At 41.3% G+C, this 13,484-nt stretch overlaps 1 protein-coding gene across 15 annotated transcripts in view; it reads right to left on the bottom strand.

Moving 5' to 3' along the window:
* The window catches only part of Spats2l (spermatogenesis associated, serine-rich 2-like), a 174,297-nt gene that overhangs the window by 44,179 nt on the left and 116,634 nt on the right, over positions 1 to 13,484 (bottom strand). For 11 of the 15 annotated variants that reach the window (XM_017322123.2, XM_006496210.4, XM_030242305.1 and 8 more), the window contains 2 exons: positions 3,380 to 3,586; positions 1,996 to 2,131 (listed from right to left, as the gene is read on the bottom strand). In XM_017322123.2, the coding sequence (XP_017177612.1) occupies positions 1,996 to 2,131; positions 3,380 to 3,586 (343 nt within the window). The remainder of the gene's footprint in view (positions 1 to 1,995; positions 2,132 to 3,379; positions 3,587 to 13,484) is intronic. The other 4 variants (XM_006496217.4, XM_030242308.1, XM_006496216.4 and 1 more) reach the window with 1 other exon arrangement.

Raw genomic sequence — 13,484 nt, 5'->3', positions numbered from 1 at the left:
TTTAAGTTCTCACATGTGTCCTAGGAGTTAGTTACTATGAACGATTTAGCTACAGTCTGGCCAAGAGGAAAGCCCCAGAGATGCCAGGTCTGGGTGAAGGTAAGGGGGTCACACGCTCACCTCAGAGGACCTGTAAGGGACCGAGTGGTGACTGAAGGAGGCAGTTTCCTGTCAAGTACCTGGTGTCTTTTGCACCCTTGGGATCTTGTATGTAGCAGATGGCTTAAAATTCATGAATTTTAGATTAAGTCAGTGTGAAGCTTAATCCTTAGTTTTTACAACGGCACAGTTTCTGTTAAAAAGCACACCAGTGTCAAAGCAAGGACGGGGGATGGAAAAATATGCAGAAAATGCGGTCACATTCTAGTGTCAGGAAACATCAAGGAGTCATAGACGACAATTGCCACAAACCTGGGTACTGTGGTTGGGCGGTTGCTTTTGGAGTGAGCACCTAGATTTTGGCCTGGATAACTGACTCTTCAAGTCTCAGCTTATGGGGTTGAGTTGGGACTCACCCCACTGTCCACTCTGTGGGAAGCATTTGACTTTTAACAGAGAGTGGGAAGACCCCTCTTCTTGCCATAGTATTTGTTACAAAGATTTACATGTGACCACACCGAGCCAAGGAAAATTAGTCCTTGCAATTTTTTTCCCCCCTGGAACAACTGCCTAGCCATCAGGGGACTAAGGCTTATGAGAAGTCAAGAAGAGGGCATCAGCGGTCACAGAAGTGCCTGCCTAAGTATGAAGTATAAAATGAGCAAAACTGAGGAGACACTGAAAAAGAAGGAGAGGGACGGAGGAGGAAAGTAGGAGGCAGGTGAGAGACCGGATCCTGATAATGTGATAATACAATTTGACTTAGAAGGAGATTTGCCTTAGTGAATATTTTGGAATATTTATATATTTTAGCTATGAAAATCTCTTTTGCATTTAGTATGGCGTTTCTCATTCGGAACTGAAAGAGTCTTAAGTGACACACAGAACATTTTTTCCCATTATAATAACTATATAATAATAAATATTTCATCTTAATTCTGTACATAAGAAAATGTCCAGGGCTCAGAGAAACGTCTTTCACTAAAACCAACAGGGAGGGAAGAGCCACACCTAAGCCATGTCAGGCACTATTTCTTTGTTTGAAGAAGGACAACAGGTGTACTTGATACACCGTGAAGGGCAGTGAGCTGGGCAGTAATGAGAGTACCTCTGTGATCACAAACACCCATCACTGTCAAGCTGACAGGTCGGGACCTAGAATGGCTGAGGAGACAAGCATCAGGCACCGACCCATGGGCTGGGGACCTGGATCCACTCTGAGTGAAAAAGAGAAGGCAAACCGGGCAATGGCCCACATCCCCTCATCGACTCTGCTCTCCAAATATGAACTCAAGGTGGCCAGCTGCTTCGAGCTCTGTTGCCGTAGTCCCAAGCCCCTGCTGTGACGGACTGGACCCTCTGTGAGCCAAAACAGACCCTTCTTTCCTTGGGCCATTTTGTCATAACCACCACAGTCACCCTGCTTACGTCGAGAACAGAGCATTATCAGTAAGTCACTGGATGTTTCTGTTTGCCAGGGAAATTTAATGATAACGCTGGCAATGTTTTGTATTTTTAAGCTAGCTTTCATGTTCCTGGCTTGTCATGGGTGCCAGTACCGTTTAAGGTTTCTCTTCTCCCCTTTGCTCAGGCTTTACTCTGTGTTCTTGATGTGCTGCTATTAGGCTAACTTCAACTCTCAGGGAGTTATGAGGACTTTCAGAGTTGCTCTTCTTTAAACGCTTTGTCTTTTTGCTCCCAAGATATATGTTCCTGCCTGCAGAACTTTACAAAAGCCAGAGAGAACGAGGGAGAGAGAGAGAGAGAGAGAGAGATCACTGCTCTGTGTGATGTTTATGTATTAAATAACTAACTTTTCCCATCTGATGTCTTTCTTACAGGTGGTAGGGAGAGCCCAGACACTGTGGATTTATAGTTGTGGGTCAAAGCACTCACCAGTTGTGTAGCTCAGCAAATGCTGCTTTGATCTTCTTCACGGAACTGTCCACTTCTTCCTTGATCATGACGCGGTATCTCGTCAGAGAAACAGTGCAGCGCTGCAGATCCTTCACCGATTTCTCAATATTTGGGCCTAAAATCAACACCAGGAAAAAAAATGTTAGCATGACCATTCTATCTTTTATTTATGAGATAAATAAAACAAAGCAAGCAACTCACCCCAAACAGACCTTTTGTTTTCTAGTGGAGAAACACTGTTAAGAGGGGATGGGTTGTTTAGACCGCCCCTCCCCTCCCCCATGATGCATCTTCACGGGGGTGGGGGTGGGAACTCTGGTTGTGCCACATCCGGCACACCTGTCCTTTCGTTCTTCAGAAAGAGCCTCTGCTCATTATGTTCTGTCATAAACTGAAGTCTCTTCCAATATAAAGGCCATTTGTGCTGCTGGCTCCCTCTGTTAACACCACTGCAACTGGTTCAAAGCCAGCAGAGATTTTGGAGCAGGAAAATGACATAGCGAGGAACCAATGGGCTAGAGAGGATGGGCTGTGAGTGCCAGGTATACTGGCTCCTGACCAGCATCCTGAGCCAGGCCTGGAATTACAGCCACAGCATTAAAGCAGCTCTCCAGGTAGCCATCTCTCCTGGCCTCCTGGAACTCTCAACAAGGCAGAGAGCCTGCACAGTAAACAGACTGTCCTTATCTCAACAAGAACATGTTTCTTAAAAGAAAGAAATCTCCCTCAAGAAAATAAAATGAGTGTGTCAAGCCAAAGCCAAGGAAATCAAATACAACTGAGGCTGAATCAGAGGGGCATTATTTAGTCTTGGAATCAGAAAAGAAGTGGTTTGGCCTTTTCATTGGTAAGGCTAGTTAGCATTCAAAGACACCAAGGTTTGAAGAATAAAAATCTAGTGCGTCAAATGGAAAAGCTGTTCAGTGTTAGATTGCCTGAAAGTTCTAATATAGATGTTTGTTCACATAGGGAAGACCATATCTCAAGGAAGGTCTATCAGGCTACAGATTCATCTTTACCAGAACAGGCCTGGATTTCATATGCCTGGGAGGCTCTACTCTGTCCCGTTCTAACAGTTGCTTTGTAAGTGACTGAGGTAGGCAAACACACATTCATCCACAGAGGGGCAGAGAAGGGGAAATGATTCCACCTTTGATACTCCAAGACCTTTGACATGGGAAAGATTACATCTGCCTTCCATTTTCCATCTAAGTGGATTGCAGGGGAAAAAGAAGAAATTCAATTGCACGTATGACTCTCTTTGTTAAGCAGTATTTTTTTTTTCTAGAAAGTTCTGCCACCCTGGCATTTTTATGTGTGTGCAGAATATGTTGAATCATTTGGGCAAAAGAAACCACTTTACCTCTTTTCTTTGCCAGCTCATCTGGCTTTATTTCAAGATGAGCTGCAGGGGCATTGGACTTAACAGGAGATGTTTTTGCCTTAGGCTTGCTTGGGTTACAAGGCTGCCCAGCTGACCACTGTGGGCCATCTGACCTCTCTGATGGTCCATGAATCGCTCTGGGGTTCCCATCTAAGGACATTTTCTGCTGCAGTAGTCTGCCGCCTTCTGTAAGAGAACACCAAATAATGGCTGTGATAAAAGAAAACACTGATGGCAAAGTGATGGAGCATGAATGGCAAGGTTATTTCTGGTTTTATTTTGAGGCTGGCAATAATGCCTTTCACCACAAAACACTGAAGGGACTGCTTTATTAGAATTCCCAAAAGAGTTGCGGTGACACCAGAAAGGGTCTTACATTTAGTGTCAGAAGACATGGGTTTGTGTATGGGCTCTGGCAACTGCCTGCAGAGAGATATGGACAAGCTATTTAATATCTCTGAGCCATACTTCCTCACTTGTTACTATCCAGCAATGTTAGTAACAACTTGCAAGCGATGAGTGTGATCCCCCATCTCCTCTTTTCCTCCTATTCCAGTAGAACCTTGGGCATCTTTCAATGTGAGTTCATAGTGAAGCCATAAAATGTAGCCCTCCCCCATCTCCATGTACACTTTGTGGTATTTCATTCTGAATTAATGAAGGCAGGAGAGTGATTGGAGATGGGGCAAGAATGAAGTAACAACAAGTACTATAATCATTTCATCTAATTTATGGAGGGATTAAATCAGGAAACATCATGGTAATATCTCAACTATATTTAAAACCCAAGCATCAGATTCTCTCTAGAGCTTTAATAGATGCGGCACTAAATTAGCCGCACGTTGCTCTTGGCATTGTTGAAAGGTGGGTGCCAATGTAGTTATTGCTGGTGTAAACTAAATGGCATCTAAGGGCCTGAAAAGGAAATGGACCTCTCTTTAGAGTTCACCACAGGGAAGTCTAGTACGGAAAAGAAATGGTGGCCTGTGAGCGTCTGAAGACGAGGTTCATGTAGAGAGAGCTGTGTTTAGTGGAAAGAATGCATTTTGGTTTAGAAGACCCCAAATTCTGAGTTTCCCTGCATCCTGGACAGCCTCGTGAGAATGTTCTTACCTTTCCACCTGACTGTGGCTCATGTGCATACAGAGTGCAACCTTCTCGGTGAAGCCCAGCCATGTCCTCCCTTCTCAGGCAGTTATCCACCCACCCTGCTGCTTCTCTCTGCTCCTAGTTGCCTTCATAGATTACATTTAACACAGGCTTCTGTGCCTGTCTCTCACCACTGCCTGGCTGCCGAGGCGACCTCCTAGAGGGCAGACACTCAGTCAGATTCACTTTCTAAGATCCAGTACTTGTGTCTGGTTCAATAGCTTTCTGCGGAACTGTGATCGAGTTAAAGTACACTTAAAATGATTTCATAGGAAAGAAAAAGAAAGAAACAGGGCACACCTTTCCCGACACTGTCACAAACATTACAGAGACCAAGGGAAAGTGTGAGAGAATGCAGTCTGGGTCCTAGACAATTTGATTTTAGACATTAGCTCATTTATGATAAATATAATTTGACTCTAGTAGAATCCATCATTCATAACCTATTATGTCAAGGAGCTTTCCTGAACAAAGAAACTTTACTGAAAGGGAAATTACAGTATACAATGAAGTGTCCCGAAAAGGCAGTGAACACGTAAATACACACTGTACATAACATTTCTTCCCGTAATGAAGCTGATTGAAATGATAATGTGTAGTTTCATCATCAGTCACACTAATGTGGAACTTTACTGTATGGGTGACCGTGGTTGCCAGATTTACTTGTGAAATGACTCTCCTTTGGTACCAAGTGCCTGAGCAGCCTCTCCCAGGATTCTGAGCCAGCAGTGGACCCAGCGCTCTGCATCCCAGGTGGCTGTGCTGGCGTGGAGATGGCAGACCCACCTGATGATGAATTTATAAACACCTGTGTTGAAACAATGACTAAATCCAAACTGGTTCCAACTCGTTCCCTTCCTAAATCACAGGTGAAATTCAGTCTTGATGAGCGATTAACTCAGAATTGTAAATCCAGCATGGCATAGTAAATTAGTTGCAGCCTTGAGAATACGGGGATGGATAGCCCAATGGAAATAATGACCTCAGGTAGAAGAACAGATGATTATTCAGTTAGGATACAAATGAATTTTAAGCAGGAGACAAGCATGTATATAAACATGAGCTCATTAACCTGGGAGCTAAAAATATTTTGTCTGCGTGTCAGAGAATAATGTGTGAGCTACTGATTCATTCCACTACTCATCTCACAAATATTTATTGAGAAATTTGAATAGCAATATTTTTGCCTTCTGAAAAAAAATCATCATTGGAAGAATCATTGAACACTGGAGGTATTTACAATTCTCAAAGGCCACTTGCATATATTTTCACACTGGCTACTAGATGTGTCTCTAAATATGATGAAACTCTGGGATTCTCAGGAGTTATACAGCCATAACAGAATGACATTCACTTTGACCACAGGTCCTGGGCTTCTAGTAACACAATAATGAAAGTTGTTTCCCAGGCATGCTGATTCTCCTTTAGCATCAGACATGCTATGACTTCTCCTTACTGGGGTTCAGCTTTAAAGTTCAACAGCCTAGAGCTGCCTGGAATTGATTTACACATGGCACATTGTCAGGAAGGTGACCATTCCCCACATGTGGCTGCTGATTAGCTAACATGTGGCTTATTCGAATTGAGGCAAGAAGTGCTATATGAAACATACACTGATTTTTTTTTTGTAGGCTTGGCATAATACTTTAAAAATAAAAAGATATTTAGATATTGAGACCAGAAGGTATAGCCAAGTGGCACAGTACTTGCCTGGAATATGCAAGAGCCCTATTTCAGCATAACAAAAAGGAAATACATTTTCATTACATGTTGAAATGATCATATTTTATATACACTGATTTAGATATATTACCCAACTGAAATCAAACTTATGCTTTTTAATGTGGCTATTAGAAAGTATAAAATTCCATATGTGCTTGCACTGTATTTCTATTGGCTGACACTAATACAAGATGTAAGATGGAGGTGGGTGGTCTCCAGGGTCCGGTCACTGCTCATTTAAGAGGGCAGCTATTGCTGGCTGCACTTTGTATACGTGAAAGAGGTGACAGAGTGGTACACATCTTGCCTATCATCACATGCTTGCTATGTACTGCTACACAACAAATACTGAACGAGTGAGTGGAACTGTATACCAGTGAGCCAGCATTACTTCAGTGCTTTGCATAGCTAGGGCAATTCCAACGATAGGGTACATAGTCTAATAGGTACCTAGTCTCTGTGCCTTTAATATTCATTGAGGACTTGACCCATATTTGTGACATCTTGGAAAGAAATGTTATCTCTGAAAAGAGCCAATTTGTTCAGATTTCAATAAAAGCTATACATATTTTTATTTAATTCTTTTCTAGGTATTTACCTTAACAATACCTCCCAGAAACTTCTGTGGTTTGAACTTCACAATTACTAGAACCCTTTCTAACCGAAAATACTTAGCATATCTTAATACAGATAGTATGTGACTTAACGAGAATCATTTAGCTGTCTGATTTATGTAGACTCAACGGACACTTTACATGGGGTAAACTTTACTTTCCCTGATGTGCTAGCTCTGGCTTTTATATAGAATAAAAGTAAGCACAACTCTCTGCCCTCAACTCTAATATGTGAAATGGAAAATGTTGAAATCAAAACAAAAGAGCTTAGCGGGTCTGAGGTGATCTTCTTCCCCTAAGTTGCCTCGACATCCCTCTTGGAAATCAAGTGATTATGTGCTGTGGTGTCTGGGCTCTGTTGTATCCACTGATGTATTTGTCTTTCCTTGCTTACTTTATCTAGATAAGAAGACTTAGTATTTGATAATGTATGTCCTCCAGCTTTGTTCTATTTTATTTTAAAGACTATTTTGGCACAGATCTTTGCATTCCAATATAAATCTAAGAATCAGCTTGTGTATTTCAATAAAAAAAAATCTGGCAGAATTTTAGTTGAATTTGTACTCAATCTATAAATCAATTTGAGGAAAAGCTGGTCTATTATCATTATTGAATTCACTGATCCTTAAACATGATTCACATCATTTATTTGAGCCTTTAAAATTATCTTAATGTTGTTTTAGTTTGGGGGTCTTAAATATTAATATTTTAGGAATATTTATTCCTAAGTAACTTTAGACTTCTTTTGCTTTGGTATGTAAAATTTAGATTTTTTTTTAGATTCCCGAATGCTGGTTACCGTAATAGAATACAGAAAGCATATAATAGAATAAGGCCCCCAGATCTTAGCACAACTCATGCCATAATGGAAGGACTACTGAGTCCTTGGAACTCTGTATATACATAGGCAGGAACACCTGCCAAAATGAGGCCAAAGAAACTCCCTAAATGTACTAACCTTGCTTTTTGGCTTCTGTAGTTCTGCTTCTGGCTTAACTGTTCTTGCTAACTGAGGTATGCCAACCCAAGATTTGGTTTTTGTATTTAAATGCCCATCCCTAGAAAGGCTCAGGACTAAACTTAGGCCCTAAACACCCAACCCGCTAATAAAGACTTTGCATTGGCCCGAACCTGTGTCTATGTAGTCTTCTCTGGTGGATACCTCATAATAGTGTTGGAATTATATCTAGAGACTTATTTTATGACCTACTAATTAGTCTATTTTGTCGAAAATGCCAGATGTTCTTGAAATGCTGAGAATATGGTTCTATGAATCAGGTTAGTCAATAGTATTGAGTAAACTTATATTCTTACTGATGTTTAATCTATTTGTCTCATCATTAGTAAGAAAATCATACTAAAATCTACAGTTATTATGGATTTGTATCTTTTTAAAATTCTATCAGCGCTGCTTCATAGATTTTGAGGCTCTGTAATTCGGTTTAGAATTGTGAACTCTTGTTGATACACCGACTTATGTGTTACTATGAAATGGCTGTCAGTGCTTCTTGTATTGCAATCAGTGCTAACGCTGCCATATCCGTTGACTGTACTTAGTTTTCTGCATAGTGTGGTTTTCCTGCAGGCTACTTTTGTCTGCTTCTATCTTTATCTTTCAAAAGAATCACATGGAGCTGTGTTTTCTCATTCATTCCATCACTATCCACTTTTTAATAGAATTTTTAGTCCACTCACGTTTAATGTAATTATCGGTATTATTAGATCATATCTACCAGTCTGAGTTTATCTAAGCACAAAAATTTTAAAAACTGGAGGCTGTGGTGAGGATTATAAGGTGGTGGTATCAGTTTATCACAGTGTCCTCTCAGTATTCACGGTGCTCCTTCATGAGTATGACCTGCACATGAGGGCAGCCACTTACCCACCGCTGGTGGATACCTCATAATACAGTACAGACTCATGGGCTTGTGTTATAGGATTTTTCACAATGTAGGAACAACCAGGTATGTAACTAAATTTTAAATTTTCAAAACTCTCTTTTCTCTAGTTTTTAGGGTTTTGTTTTATTTGATGATTTCATATGTAGAGTATAGGAAGTAGATAGTTTAAATCTAACTTAAGGAATGTAGTAAAGATAGCAGCCCAAAAGTAATTATTTTAACCCATTAAAATGGTTTCAGAGTCTACCCCAAAGATGATATTCCAATATAGCACGTTATCCGATCCTGCTTAATGGCTGTAGTAGATAAAGTTGATAAACAAAGCATAATATTGTTATAAAATTAGGTTTAAAGTTCCTAATGTCTGCGTCACTCAAAGCATGTTACCACTCTCTTAAAAGCACTTAAATAAATACAACTACATTATATAATGACTGGTAATATAATTGAGAACTATACACAAATATAGTTCTTTGGTATCTGATCTTAGTGTTCTTAAATATTTATAATAAGTGAATTACAAATTACTTTAAGAAATAATCGGTTTTTAAAAAACAATGACATTAACACAACTTTCTGAACAAAAATGTATTAAGAACTTAAGCTCTCTCTCTCTCTCTCTCACTCATCCTTTCTAAACCCAATAATTACAGTGCCTTCAAAATAATCACAGTTTCCCATAGAAGTTCAGCACTACAGTGTTGTTCCTAAAATCAGAGACAGACTGAAGGAATCGACATGGAGAGAGAACCATTAAGAAATAGTTAAAAAGAGTCATAAACATAAAAGAACCATTGAAATGCCATAAAAAACATGAGTTTATATAATTAATATATGCTAATAAAGATGGTCTGCCTCCGAATCAGAGAAGATTCCTTCCGTGGTGAGCCTCATCAATGCTTATAGAAAGAGAACAAGTGACAGCAAAGAGGGCTAACCCCTGACTGAGACAGTTATATCACAGCTCCAAGGAGCACCGTGGAAGAAGAGGTGGGAAGACTTCAAGAGCTACAGGCTGGGGATGACTGCTTAGAGATCACGCCTTCTGGACATAACAGGGCATGGCACTCAGGAGCTCACAGCAGTTATGGATGAGAGTCCACTTTGGCTGAGGCTCTGTTGGCAACTGATGGCCCCTGAGGAGAGGAGAGCCAGTTTTCTTAAGTGGTATGGCCCAGAGTCAGCTGCCTATGATCCAGTGGCCCACTTACACTCACAGGCAACACTAATTCGTCTCATTAGGCTGTTTTAAAAAAGACATAAATTTGGGCGGAGGGGACACGTAGGTGGTCTTATGGGAGAAACTAATGGACTATAGTCTGGAAGAGAAAGTATGCTCTGAATTCATTGTCTTTGGAGATGGAGGGGTCTCAGGCACTTTCAGAGGACCAGAGTTCAGTTCTCAGCACCCACACTGGGAGGCTTACAACCTCCTGTAATTCCAGCTCCAGGGGACTCAACCCCCTCTGCTGGTCTGAGGGCACCCACACTCGTGTACATTTACCTGGACACAGACTCACATACATACACATAATTACTTTAACAGTCTTTAAATACATTGTACTCATGTATGAAATTACCAAGGAATAAATAAAAAACTAAAGAAAAACAGATAAGTAAGAAGCAAATGTTGAGTGTTGGATGTGGCTGGACTCTAATAGAACTTTGTGTTAACTGTCTGATATATTCATAAGTAAGAGATGAGACAGCCTGGGGAAAACAGACTTAACATACACTTAAAGATATGATGTAAATCTCATACTTCAACACTAAGTAAAAGCAGAATACAGAAATTCACATGCTGTTTAATTATTTTAATTATCTGTGCCTTAAAATAATTTTTGAAATGAAATTTAACCATGGTTGTTTTGGGGAGATAGGATTTACTTAATGGAATTTTCCAGATTTCCTCAATTAGGAAAAAATAATTTAAAATACAGAAACGCAAACTCTGTGGTAATTGGTAAAAATCAAAAGATAACAACTTAAAATAAGACTACAGCAGGACACAGGGTCCAGAATATGATGGAGCTTGAGATCTGAGAACAAGAAAGACGTTCTCTCTATTCAAGGAAGTGGAACTTGTGTTTTGATGAGTATAGCTTGCAGAAGGATCTGGAGAGAATGAGGAGATGCAGGAGCTTCTGTAGTGGTGGAAGAGAGGCTGGGTGGTGGTTTGGGTGGGAATGGAGACGTAGAGACTGTGAGAAGCAGATTAATGCTATGAATACTTGGGCTTGAAAATCAGCAGGTCTCGCTGATGATGGAGGGCCGGTGAGAGAGGGAGCTGTCCTGAGTGTTTCCTAGACTTCTGGTTTGCATGGATTCTGAACTCAAAGAAAGAGCTCCAAGCTTAAAATGGAGATCAGTAGTTGGTTGGGAGCATGCCATTGAATGTCAAGGTGAAAATTTGGAATATAAACCCCATGTTTCAGAGAAGAGGATGGGCTAGGAAGACTGGACTAAGCCACGTGACATAGCTAAAGCCAGGCCATGGTCCAAATGCTCTAAGGAGAGACCATTTCTTTACATGATGAAGGACTTAAGGCAGGCCAAGCCTTGGTGAGGTTTAGCAATCCAACAACCAGGTAAAGAATGACCCTCAAAGAAACTGAGACAAAACACTAAAGACACAGGGGAAATAAAAAGGCCATGCCATTAGAAGCCAAGATGAAAACGACATGGTGAATAAAGAGAACAACGTTACACATCGCTGAAGGAAAAAAGATAAATTAAGGATGGAAGTCAGCTAGACTCAGTAATGGCGGCCACTGGGGACAGTGGGAGCAGGGACTTCAGTGAGATGGGCTGTAGGCTGGCACAAACAGGTTGATGAGTGAGGTGGGCATGACCAAATGGAGACAGCACTCTTTACCAAACCACAGAGTAACAGTCTAGTGATGTAATATCAGGAAGTTCATCCTGCAGCTCCTACAGGACAGTGTCTTGCAAGCTCCAGCTCCCCCACCCCCACCACATCTGCAGGGCAGGGTGAGTAACAGAGTAACTTTGCAGCAGAGACCAGGACACGCATATTTTTCAGATGTAATGTCAGTTCTGCCCTTTCAAAATTTCCTTAGCAGATGTGCAAAGGCATTATTATTCCACACAACTCCCATGAACCCTGAGCGCCTTGGAGGCCATTACAGTGGGCGATGTTCTGACTGGAGACATGTATTAAAAGATAATAGTAACAATGAACCCAACTGTCAAAGGTGGAAGACAGACATGCGGAATCAAACACATTTCACTGTCTTAGTTCCTTGCAAGGCAAGTTCAACTCTCTTTGCATGTGGCAGGGTAATTTAAAGCTTTGCTTTAAAAAAAAAATCTTAAAACCTTTATTTCTGAAAGCCCTCCTCTCTGTGTTCATGTTATCTTAGTCATTCTGTAGCCAAAGTCACCGTTTCAAGGTGTGAGTGGCAGTTCTAGAACCAGGCTATTTGGAGATGAGCAGCAATACCATGTGTTTCTGTTGGACAGAGTACAAAGTCTTTTCTCAGCGAGGAAGGGGAGAGATGCGTCCGAGCTTCAGGGGCTCAGAAAAGAAAAGAAGCTGAGGGCATTAGGTGTCTTGTGGCCAGAGATTAATACAGCCAGTGCCTGCTGTGTCCACTTCTGCTCTATACTACCCTGAGAACGAAAGCCGAGATTTGAGACAATGATACCATAACTGAAGGCCTCTCCTGAAATTAGCTGCACAACTCCGCCACAAGCAGAGGCTAAGGCTGATGAATCCCCTACATGGAAATGAGCCAAGAACTTAGGTGATAAAATAATAATTAAAGAGGAACCGAAAAGGTGATTACGTGCTTTAAAATAACAACAAAATGTGTGTTCATATGCGAGTACATGATCTTGGCTCTCTATAAAGTGTTATATCATTAAGTTTTTAAAGAAAGCAAAAACCTATGGTTGTAATTAGAAGGCTTCTCTAAGTTGCATACTAAGTTTAAATTCGAAAAAAGAATTGGCTGCTGAGGCCCCCACACCCTGGCATGAGACACTGAAGAAGCTGGAGTTGGGCTGCAGTGTCGGCTTTTCAGATGCTTACATTATAGCATGGTCTCAGATGAAGCCCCCACACAGCAACCATGCCTTCAGGTAGGTAGCCTTCATGACTTTTGGAATCTCCAATCATCCTGGTGCCTTAGTTTTATGCTGGCTTATCGTCTATTTTCCTCACCCAACAGAGGACACAAACTCCCCAGGAGGAAAAGCATGGTCACCTGGCTCATCTCCAGTATAAAAACACCCGGCATGCATCAGATGCTCAGAAATATGTGCTCCTGGACTAAAGCAGCACCACGGTGCTGGCCTCTATGTCAGGGACGTGCTAAGCACACCACAGAGCTCATTCATTGTTCACCCAAACCTTGGAACAGTTAGACTTTTCTGTTGTGCAGGGGAATAAGATGAAACACAGAGCACGTAACTTTTCCAGGGTCACATACCCGTAACTGAACAAGACCGGGGTTTGAACCCAGACATTTCCACTGCTAGACACGCCAAGTCTTCTTGCTCCTGATATATTATGCCATTTGACTTCATGGCCTTAGCTTCATTATGAAAGTTCTAGGCTAGCAGCTTTCCTGTTGATCTCTTCTAATCCTCTGGCCCAACTCAGGGCTTAGAGGAGCAGGAGAGATCACATTGGAGCTCCTGCCAATAGTAACACGGAAAAAAAAATCTGCTTGG

This window comes from Mus musculus, chromosome 1 (genome assembly GCF_000001635.26).
Source record: "Mus musculus strain C57BL/6J chromosome 1, GRCm38.p6 C57BL/6J".
Taxonomy (NCBI): Eukaryota; Metazoa; Chordata; class Mammalia; order Rodentia; family Muridae; genus Mus; species Mus musculus.
This window is presented reverse-complemented; position numbering and strand designations above follow the sequence as displayed.